The 12172-nt window shown below is 35.6% G+C and overlaps 1 protein-coding gene, 1 non-coding gene and 1 pseudogene across 3 annotated transcripts in view; 2 read left to right on the forward strand and 1 right to left on the reverse strand.

The window, feature by feature from the left end:
* Positions 1 to 12172, reverse strand: part of VPS52 (VPS52, GARP complex subunit) — a 19938-nt gene continuing 7766 nt past the window's right edge. For both annotated transcript variants that reach the window (XM_011373442.1, XM_011373443.2), the window contains exons 18-20: positions 1290 to 1401; positions 948 to 1066; positions 1 to 741 (exon numbers count right to left, since the gene is read on the reverse strand). In XM_011373442.1, coding sequence (XP_011371744.1) covers positions 595 to 741; positions 948 to 1066; positions 1290 to 1401 — 378 coding nt within the window. In that variant the 3' untranslated portion in view covers positions 1 to 594. The remainder of the gene's footprint in view (positions 742 to 947; positions 1067 to 1289; positions 1402 to 12172) is intronic.
* On the forward strand, positions 9298 to 9416 carry LOC111747521 (annotated as a pseudogene).
* Positions 11293 to 11411, forward strand: LOC111747527. Its single transcript, XR_002783564.1, has one exon. It is a non-coding gene; the product is annotated as a 5S ribosomal RNA (ribosomal RNA).

Here is a 12172-nt window from a genome sequence, read left to right on the forward strand (position 1 = left end):
AAGAGTATTGTCATATTAAATATTTATTGTTCTTTACAGACTGACTTTGGAATATCTCTCAAGCCAGGATGGGGACTGGTTAGTGTTCAAGTTGCTGAGATCTTAGGTCAAAAAGCTACAGAAATCATTTTGAGTGAAAAAATAATGACTTGGAGAAAGTTTTCCGTTGCCACCAATTCCAAGAGCTGAGGCTTCACACCTCAGGACACGGTGACAAGAGTTGAGTGAACTGGAGAATTAGGCAGTAAAGGTTTTACTGGAGGAAGAGAGAAGAGCCTTGGTTTTTGTTGTTGTTATTTGTTTGGGGGGCGGGGGTGGCAGGGTGACAAAACTGGGAAAATGAAAAACATCGTTTTGAAAGCCTAGGAGGAGGTGGTCCTGGGAAACCTGAAGATAATTGGAAGATTCAGCAAGCCAAGGGGATCCAGCTTACCCTGATGAGGCGGGATCTTGGGAAAGAAGGCAGGGTGAAGCATGTCAAGGACCTGGGAGGCAAGGGGAAAACTGAAAAGAGGGGACACCAGGTGAAAAAGGGCTATGGGATGGGGTAGAAGAGTCCTTGGAGAAGGCTGGTGGATCCCAGGGTCTGGCACATCAGAAGTTGGGCTTGTGCTTCTTGAGCTCCACCATAAGGTGGTGAATGTTGATGAGCTCAGCCCGGGCAGGAAGAGCTCGGAGCTGGGGCTGAGACAGCACCCGGTGGAAGCGATGATAGAGCTGGATCAGCTGGGTCAATGCTCCCTGGTCAGAGAAAGTGAAGGAGGGGTCAGACTATGGGGAGGTGCTGAGGATGATTAAGAATCTGGTTAGGGCTCATCCAGAACTTTGGGCACAGCTGGTAGTTGAAGATCAAGGGTCACTTGGATGATGCTGAGCCCAGGATAAAGAGGAGAGGAAAATTAGTGAGGGGAATGGAGTATGAGTAGGGGCTGAGAGCTGCAAGTCACCTGAATGATACTAGTTCCATTTCTGAAGTTGGTGAAACTCCGCATTACATCCTGACTCAGAGATTCCACCGATGATTTCCAGGAACTACCAAAGCCACGGATCAGCTGAGTAACTCGGGCTGATGGCAGGAGGAAAGAGACAGCATCAGACAGGGACTAGACTAAGTGATCTGCGACCCCACTAAATCCCTTCCAAGACACATGCATCCTCACCACCTAACCCCTCTTTTCTGGTGTTCTCCCAGCCCATTCTTTCCTACTCTACCCACTCCTCATGTAATCCACATTCTCTCATTTTTTCCAGTCACCACTGACCCCATCACTACCATACCATCCTCATACCTTCTTCCCCTCGAAGTCGCTCAGCCTGTCCACGCTCAATCAAAGCCTCAGCCTCCTTCACAAATGCCACCAGACCCCCAAAAGGGGGAGACAGCAACTCTTCAATGAATTCCTGAAAAACAGGGAGTTGAATGTCTTGGTGTCAAGGGATTATCCCAATTCTGGCATCATAATCAACTAAGTCCTTAGAACATTCCCATAGCAGAACAGCGAAACTCTGGGAAGGTCATACACTTTAAGGAACTGCCAGTCTCACAAGAGGTAGGGGAAATCTTCAAGGATCCCCTCCTCAAAAACAAACAAACAAAAAACAGAAACTAAACTTGAGCTGGGAGCAGAAATTGGGGTGAGCGCTGGAATCAGAGGAGTGAGCAATGGAAGAGGCAGGGCTACCAAAAGGCAAATGGCCACGGCAATTCTGCTTTCTGGAAACTGAGCCTGATGCCAGCCTCAAGTGGGGAAGCTGAGCCTGGGTCTCTCATGAGAGCCACAAAGACATGCCAATGTAGACCCAGGTGGATGGCATCTTTCAGCTTTTGCAAAAGCAGAGGCAAATCCTCTCAATCCAATTTAGGCCCATATGACCTCTCTGCCCCCATTTAAGATCAAGCAATAAACTCAAAGATCACCAGATACGTAAGAAAGTATTGCAAGTCAGTATAGTGATGGACTTAGACCTCCAAAGACTGCCAACATTAGAACTGTCAGATACATAGCAGTTGTACATTCTGTATGAAATGCTTAAAAAAGTTAAAGACACAGAGATGACCCATTAACAAGATTACAAATCTTGAGAGTTGAAACAAAAAGAAATTTTTTAGAAATGGTTTAAAATTTTGTAATGTTTTAAATTTTAAAAAGTTAACAGGCTAAATAGCAGATTAGAAATACCTGAAGAATGATACAGCAAACTATAATTTATAATTGAAGAAATGACTCAGAATGCAGCACAGACAGATAAGGAGATGGAAATTTTTGAGACACTGAAAGGTATAGAAATCTAACTAATGGATCTCGACAGGGATCACTGATGGCTACTGACAAAAAAATGAGCCAGGAAGACAATATGTACCCTGAAGAAAGTACACACCACTACCTCTCGAATATCCTTGCAAAAAGATAATAATTGGAATCTGACCAAGCCTTTCCATTTAACTACTCATTTATAGGAAAAGAGAAACAGTTGAGCCACATCATGAAATGCAATCAGCAAAAAGCACAGTACATCATTCTACATGACAAATGACTCAGTTTCTTCCACAAATAAATTTCAAAGGGGTGGGGTAAAAATTAAGGGAAATCTATAGATTAAAAAGAGACATACATAGGGACCGTACATGGATCCTGATTTGAAACATAAAAATTATGCCATAACTAGGGAAATTTGAACACTAGCTATTTTAAATGACTTTTTTTACGTGTGATAACATTGTGGTTTTTAAAACACATTCTGATAAGATGAAGTGATAATGATGTATATGATTTAATTCAAAATAACTGTAGGGAGGGGGCACGAGAAGAGGATGAGTAATAGGTGTTGATTCTGATGAAAGAAAACTATCTGAGTTGTTACTAGTCGAAGACCTGTGATAGTCCCAGGGGGTTCATTCTGCTATTCCACATTACCATATAGACTTGAAATTTCCCACAATAAAAGTAAACTTTTTTTTTAATGGAAGGGAAAACAGAAAAAAAAAACAAAACTGCAGATAGTAAGATCTAGTAAGGTAGAAGTGAAACTTCCATCCCATTTAAAAATAAACTACTTCCATTTAAATATAAAATCTTTTCCCAATCTTCCCACAAAATATCCACTTATATCCACTGAAGGTAACTAATATGAGACTAGGGATACACCCCCAAGTATGGATCTTTCTATAAACAAGGAATCTATCTTTGTGATGTGATTTTTTGACAAAGATTAAATAACCATAATGTTTACATGTTTAGTACCTGTATTTTATTGTTTTAGGTCTTATGGTATCAAATAGCAGTCTAGTTTCATTCTTTTGCATGTGGCTTTCCAATTTTCCCAGCACCATTTATTGAAGAGGCTTTCTTTTCTCCATTGTATGTTTTTGACTCCCTTGTTGAAAATTATTTGCCCACATGTATGTGGGTTTATTTCTGAGTTCTCAATTCTGTTTCATTGGTCTATGTGTCCTGCCAATACTATGCTGTTTTGAATACTGCCACTTTGTAGTATAATTTGAAATCAGGAAGTGTGATAACTCTGGTTTTGTTCTTTTTCTCAGGATTGCTTTGGTTATTCACGTTCTTTTGTGGTTCCATAGAAATCTGATTTTTTTTGTTGTTGTTTTATTTCTTTAAAAAAAAAAAAGCCATTGAGATTTTGATGGGTATTGCATTAAATCTGTATATTGCTTTGGTCTTAGACAGGATATTATGAATTTGACCTCAAGACAAGGGAAATAAAAGTGAAACCATCAACAAAATAAAAAGGCAACCAACCGAATGGGAGAAGATATATGCAAACAGTACCTCTGATAAAAGGCTAATATCCAAAATATATAAAGAACTCATACAACTCAACACAAAAACAAACAATCCAATTAAAAAATGGACAGAGGACATGAACAGACACTTCTCCCAAGACATACAAATGGCCAACAGACAGATGAAAAGATGCTCAACTTCGCTAGCTATTAGGGAAATGCAAATTAAAACCACGATGAGATACTACTTCAAACCTGTCAGAATGGCTATTATCAGTAGTGGAGATTTTGTGGTGAGAATGTAAACTGGTACAGCCACTGTGGAAAACAGTATAGAGGTTCCTTAAAAAATTAAGAATTGAATTACCATATGACCCAGCAATCCTTCTTCTGCATATATACCTGAAAATTTTGAAAACGTTTATTCATAAAGATACACGTACCCCTATGTTCACTGCAGCATTATTCGCAGTGGCCAAGACATGGAAACAATGGAAATGCCCTTCTATAGATGATGGGATAAAGAAGACGTGGTACATATATACAATGGGATGTTACTCAGCCATTAGAAAAGGTGAAATACTGCCATTTGTGACAACATAGATGGATCTTGAGAATATCATTCTAAGCGAAACAAGTCAGGCAGGAAAAATCAAGAACCATGTGATTTCACTCATATGTGGGATATAAATCTGAAAGCAACAAATGAACAAGACAAACAAAAACTCAGAGACACAGACAACAGTACAGTGGTTACCAGAGGAAAAGGAGGGAAAGGAAGGTAGAAAAGGGTAAAGGGAGTCAAATACATGGTGACAGGAGATTTCACTTCGGGTGGTGAACACACAATGCAACATACAGATGATGTATTATAGAATTGTACACTTGAAATCTATATAATTTTACTTACCAATGTCACCCCAATAAATCTAATGAAAAAGTTTTAAAAGATTAAATAACCAAATTCAACCTATTAGAGTTACCTAAATGCCATAACCCACACACAGTCTTAACAATATAACAGTGGGGGGCACAGGAAGCAGACTGCAAAGGAAAGTTCAGCTAACAGAGATGACTTGCCCTAACACAGTAGGCATGAGCCATATGAGCTACTGATCACTTGAAATGTGGCTAGTCATAACTGAAATGTGCTTAAGCATAAAATATACACCAGACTTCAGAACTTCACATGGAAAAAATTTTTAAATAAATCATTACTAATTTTTGCTAATTACATGTTGAAATAATATTTTGGACATAGTGCTTTATACGAAAGACTATTAAATTAATTTTACTTGTTTCTTTTTAATTTCTAAAATGCAGAAACAGAAAATTTAAAATTACTTAAGTGGCTCATTTGTGGCATGCATTATATATCCACTGGACAACAATGGTCTAGACTTGTTTAAACTTTAAGTTCTCTATCCAGCAAAAAAGAATGTTCTCATAGCAGAAGAGTGACCAGAGGGAAACTAAGCTGGGCTTTAGCCAGCAATCCTTCCCACACAGTATCAAGCAGCAGCCCACCCAAAGAGACTGGAGCACTGATGACAGCTGGCTTTCCACCCTGGCAAATTCCATGGCACCTCAGCTGCTCTTAACACTGTCCACTGGCTTAAATGTTTCTTGTGGGATCTGGGGGTCTAGAGAATTGCACTTCTAAAGTCAGAGCTGATATTCCCTTGGGTCACCTAACTGGGCAGGTGAGGAAAATGGTTTCCTTTTTTGTCTAATTACATGTTTATTTTACAAAAAAGAGAGAACAGAATGGGAAGTTTAACCTAAAACTATTCAAATCCCCGAAGAAGAATGGAAGAAAGCAATATTTAAAAAGATAGTGGCTGTGAATTTTCCCAAATTAATGAAAAAGTAAATTCAAAGACCCAAGAAACACAAGATTCCAAAATATAAATAAAGAGAAATCCACATACAGACTTCAGAAAACTAAAGAAAAAAAAGGGGGGCTCTTTAAGAGCAGCCAAACACTGCCTTCAAAGAACAATATTTAGAACAACCGCAGACTTCTCCACAGTAACAATTTAAGCTAAAGTGGAAAATCATCCTCTACATGTTGAGAGAAAGTAACTGTTAGAATTTGACAGTAACCCAACAAAACTATCCTTTCCTAAGAAAGAATAAAGATATTTATATAAAAACAAAAATGAGATTTATTACCAATAAACTTTCAAAAAGGATTTCTAAGAGTTGCTTCAGGAAGGAGGGAAATGATCCCCAAAAGTTAGCTTGATGAGCAAATAAGCTGGGAAATATCCGTGGAAATTGAAATAAATAGTATCATTATAAAATGACAATTAAAAGTAGGACAGAAATAAAATGCTGATTAATAATTAGCATGGAAGGCAAGAGGAGGAGGGGTGACTTTGAGCATTAAAACACTAAATGTTTTAAAGTTCATGTATTTTTTGAGAGAGGGGTTAAATATTAAGTATAGATGTTAAGTTAAATATGCAAGGTAAAATTTAAAGAACAAATTCTAAAAGAAGGGAGTATAAAATCCAAACAACTAGAGAGAAAAATAATTTAGGAAGAAAGATAAAGGCAAGATGCACAAATAACACAAGACAAACAGAAAACTAAAGACTGTAGAAACGAGTCCAAATGTAACATTAATCATAACATAAATGGATTAAAATCATAAAAGGTGGAGATGATTCAATTGGATTTTCTTTATAACTACTTGCCTTTTTATTTTATTTTTTATTAATTATTGGGGTGACATTAATAAAATCAAGTAAGTTTCAAGTGTATAATTCAACAGTAAGTTGTACATATAATGCACTACCCAATGTATGTGCACTACCCAAAGTTAGATTTCCTTCCATCACCAAATATTTGACCTATTTTATCCCTATCTACCTCTCCCCTCCCCCTCTTCTCTCTGGTAATCACTAATCCACAGTCCATGTCCATGAATCTCTGTCATGTTTGTTTGTTGCTTTGCTGAATTTTTCAAAAATTCAGCTATATGCAAGGTTTAAAATATGAAAACATAAAAAGGCTGAAAGTAAAAGAATGGAAATAAATTAACAGGAAAATAGTAACCAAAATAAAGCTGGCAGAGCTATGTTAATATCACCAGTAATAGGCTTTAGGACAAAAAAGACAAAATTATTAAGGCTAAGGTGGGTCATTATATAGTGACAAATACTTCAAGTCACCAGTAAGAGCCAATGATTCTAAACTTTTAAGAATTTAGGTAAACTGGACATGGTACCATAGTGTAGCAGTTAGCACGTCTGCTTCATAAGCAGAAGGTCCTGGGTCCCCGCCCCAGTGGAGCCACGGTCCATGGTCTACAGCCATGCCACCCTGAACAAGCCTGATGTCTGATTTTGGAAGCTAAGCAGGGTTGGGCCTGGTTAGTACTTGGATGAGAGACCACAAAGGAACATTAATCATAATAAACATAAATGGATTAAAATCATAAAAGGCAGAGATGATTCAAATGGATTTTCTTTATAACTACTTGCCTTTTTATTTTATTTTTTATTAATTATTGGGGTGACAATAAAATCAAGTAAGTTTCCACGCCAGGTGCTGTAGGCGTAAAAAATAATAATAAATAAGAAAAAAAAGAAAAAGAAAGAAAGAAAAGGAAAGAAAGAAAGAAAGAAAGAAAGAAAGAAAGAAAGAAAGAAAGAAAGAAAGAAAGAAAGAAAGAAAAAGAAAAAGAAAGAAAAAAAGAAAGAAAAAGAAAGAAAGATGAATGGAAGGAAGGAAGGAAGGAAGGAAGGAAGGAAGGAAGGAAGGAAGGAAGGAAGGAAGGAAGGAAGGAAAAGAATGAATGAATTTAGGTAAACTAATCTGAAACTATATAAAGCAAAATTTGATAGAACTGCTGGGGAAAAGTGACAAAGCTATTAATTTTAAAACACCTCTCTCAATTACTAATAAGTAAACAAAAAGTAACCAATAAAGATATAATGTGAACAACACAATTAAAAAACTTGAGCTCCACACCTGACATTTAAAGAATACAGATTCTTCTCAAACACATTTACAAAAGTTGATCATGTACCAGGCCACAGCAAATCTAAACAAATTTCAAAGAATCTGACCAAAAAAACACATTCTCCATCCACAATGCAATTTAGACATTAATAACAAAAAGATAAATAAGAATACTACTTTTTGGAAATTTAAAAACTCTTCAAAAATCTCATGGCTCAAAGAAAAAATAATTGAATGACAATAAAAATACTACATATTAAGAATTCAGTCGAAGATACTGAATTAAAGAAAAACAGCAGAGAGAATTTCATAGTTTTAAATCTTCCCAGATGTTTTTGCTAAATTCTATGAAACTTTCAAGGAAGAGATTATTTCAATGGTAAACTGTGTCAGAATAATAAAAACAGGAATAGTTCTTTCCTACCTCCTTCTACGAATGCAGAACGACTTTGATACCAAACCCAAACAAGGAGAGTACACAAAAAGAAAATCACAGGCCAATCTAACGTATGCACAGAGGAACATTCTAAATGAATTAGACCAAACCCAGAATGTTTAACATTCTAAAATCTACAAATGTCATACACTATATAATAGATTTAAAAAATAAAATATGTGATTACTTCAACTGTTGCCCAAAAAAAGCATACATTCCTATTTTCAAAAAATAGTAACTCTTGGCATAACAGGGATTGAAAGGAATTTTCATAATTTACAAAGAGTATCTACAAGAAAGCCTACAACATTACTCTTAATGGAGAAATGATAAAAGCATTCCTTTTAAAATAAGGAAAACATAAGGGTTCTCACTATTGCCACTTCTATTCAATTATTTATTCATCCTTGTACTGGAGGTACTAGTCAATGCAGCAAGAGAATAAGGACAGAAGGAATTAAAGACGTAAGGATTAAAAAGAAAGAACTTAAAACTGTTTTAATACATAGATGATGAATACCCACATAGAAACACACACACAAATATCCAGGAACACTATTAGAAATAATAATTTAGGATGGGGGCTAGCTCTATGGGTCAATATATAAAAATCAATAGCATTTCTATACACAGTTCAAATAAGGAAATTTCTTTTTCAAAAGATAATATTTATACAAAATCGTCACAGGATATAAAATATAGCACAGGAGATACAGTCAATGATATAGTAATAACAATGTATGGTGCCAGGTGGGTACTAGGTTTATTGAGAGGATCACTTCATAAATTATATAAATGTCTAACCACTATGCTACACGCCTGAAACTAACATAATATTGTCAACTGCAATTGAAAAATAAAAAAATAATAGTTAAAAAAGAAAAAAAATAATGTTTAAGTAACTACAGTTTGGAACAAATTCTAAAAGAATAGAGTAGAAAGTCCAATTAGAGAGAAAAAAAAATGTAGTCATCATTCCTAGTAATTCCTAGTATTATTCCTAATAATTATTCCTAAATAAATTCCTAAATAAATGTAAATCTATTCCTAGTAGGAATAACTACAATAATAACTCCTAGCATATTAGTAATTACAAGGAATTTTCTTACCCTGATAAAGGGCATTTATTAAAAAACTTACAGCTGTCTACGGCCATGCAACTCTGAACAAGCCCGATCCTGTCTGATCTCGGAAGCTAAGCATGGTCAGGCCTGTTTAGTACTTGGATAGGAGACCACCTAGGAAGACCAGGTGCTGTAAGCGTAAAAAATAAAAAATAAGGGATTGTAAGCTGACAAGGTCCTTGCAATCTGTGAGGTCAACCAAGGGTTGCCTCGCCTAAAACAAAACAAAACAAAACAAAACAAGAAACCTTACAGCTATAATACTCTTAATGGAAGTGATGAAAACATTCCTTTTAAAATCAGGAACAGGTGCAAATAAACAAACAAACAAATAAATAAAATCAGGAACAGGATAAGGGTTCTCACTATTACTTTTCTATTCAACTATTCAACATTGTCATAGAGGTCCTAGCCAGAACAGTAAGAGATCAAATGTAAGAAATTAAAGGCAAAGGATTATAAAGAATTTATTCCTATTAAAATTAAATCTTCATATTACACCTACCTAGAAAAAACTCTAACAAAAGATATCCTGGTGCTGAAAATTGTAAAAGGTTATCAAAAGACATTAAAGAATATCTTTTAAAAAGGAGAGGGAGCCCATGATCATGGGCAGGAAGTATCGATATCATAAAGTGTCGGTTCTTCCAAATAATCCAAATTGATCAATGCAATTCCAACCAAAATTCTAAATGGGTTTTTTATTTTTTTTAATTTATTTTATATATATATATCATGGCTGTAGACTTAAATGGGTTTTTTAAATGTGAAAATTTACAAGCTGATTGTAAAATTTATATGGAAAATCAAAAGGCCAATAAAAATCAAGATACTGATGAAAAAGAAGGTAAGAGAATTTGCCCTATAAAACATAATAATTAAAACTGTATTATAGAGTAGACAAATTAATCAATGGAATAGAATGAAGGCAACAAAAAAAAAGTGGAATTTTGCCTTGTGACAGTGACAGCACTGCAGATCAAGTGGGGAAAGAGATTTTCTATAAATGGTTCTGGGCCAATCATTATCCATACAGAAAAAATTAGATTCCTACTTCATGTCATATACAAAAATTAATTATGACTTAAAAGTAAAAAAGCAAAATTCTACAGTATTAAGAATATGTAGTTTATTTTTCTGACCTTGGAGTAATAAGAGATTTCTTAAACAAGACATAAAAATAAAAAAAAGACTAATAAGTTAAATCATATTACAACTAGGAATTTGTTCATCAAAAGACAACACAGCTCTTCCCATAAGTGGCCTGAGCTGATCTCTGAAAATGGTCCGCTATTCACTTGACCCAGAAAACCCCACGAAATCATGCAAATCAAGAGGTTCGAATCTTCACGTTCACTGCATGAAACTGCCCAGGCCATCAAGGGTATGCATATCCAAAAAGCCACCAAGTATCAGAAAGATGTCACTTTATAGAAGCAATATATACCATTCCATCATTACAATAGTGGAGTTGGTGGGTGTACCCAGGCCAGATAGTGGGGCTGGAGGCAGGGTCAGTGGCCCAAAAAGAGTGCTTTTTGCTGCACATGCTTAAAAATGCAGCGTGATGCTGAGCTTAAGGGTTTAGATATGGACTCTCTAGTCACTGAGCACATCCAGGTGAACAAAGCTCCCAAGATGCAGCGCAGAACTTACAGAGCTCGTGGGCGGTTTATCCCCTGCCTGAGCTCTCCCTGCCACAGTGAGATGATCCTTACTGCAAAGGAGCAGACTGTTCCTAAACCAGAGAGGAGGTTGCACAGAAGAAAAAGGTATCCCAGAAGAAACTGAAGAAACAGAAACATATGGCCCAGGAGTAAATTCAGCATCAAATAAATGCTAATGAAAGTAAAAAAGAAAGAAAAAAAGACAACATAAAAAAAGTAGAGATAAAACACATATTTAAAGATATCTATAACCTGTATAATTAAAAAATTAGTATGTAGACTTTATAAAGAACTCATTTTTAAGAGGTCAAATGCTATGACAGACATTTTACAGAAAAGAAAAATTTGGTCTACAGCCATGCCACCCTGAACGCGCCCGATCTCATCTGATCTCGGAAGCTAACCAGGGTTGGGCCTGGTTAGTACTTGGATGGGAGACCACCTAAGAATATTGGGTGCTGCAGGCATTAAAAAAAAGAAAAATTTGTACGGCTACTTAACATCTGAAACAATGCACAATCTCATTAGTAATCAGAAAAATGCAAATCAAGACCCTACTTAGATATCTACCAAAAAAAGCACAGACTCATAATATCATGTGTTGGAGAAAATATGGCTCAGTGAGAATTCTTACATATTGCAAGTAAAGAATAAATTGGTACATCCACTTAGGAAAGCAATTTGACATTATTTCATAAAGTTGAATACTGGTGTTATCTTATAAGCAGCAAGCCTACTCCTATTTCCATGCAAAACTTTTGATAAACTTTACCTATTTCTATGTGCACTAAAAGACCTAATTGTTCATAAAACAATGCTCACCAAAAAAAAAAACCTAATTGTTCTTTAATCGATACTCACAAAAAACTAGTAATAATCCAAATGTCCTCTTACAGAATGTTACATTCAATAAGTAACATTATACAACAGTGAAAAATGAGCTAAAGCCATATGTATTAACGTGACAATGTTAAAAAAATTATGCACCGAAAATGCTGTGATTCCATTTTTATGACACTCAAAAACAAGACTAAATAATTATTGTTTTGGTATACCAAACCATTTTTTAAAAAACAAGCATGATAAACACAACATTTAGGTCAACAGGTGTCTCTACATGAGAGGCACAGAGATGGGGTAAGGAAGAATCCATACTTTGATATTGGTTATTGCCAACATGTGTTGTAGGTTCATGGGCATTTATATAATTTAAAAAATACAAAAAAAA

This window comes from Pteropus vampyrus, unplaced genomic scaffold (genome assembly GCF_000151845.1).
Source record: "Pteropus vampyrus isolate Shadow unplaced genomic scaffold, Pvam_2.0 Scaffold225, whole genome shotgun sequence".
Lineage (NCBI taxonomy): Eukaryota > Metazoa > Chordata > Mammalia > Chiroptera > Pteropodidae > Pteropus > Pteropus vampyrus.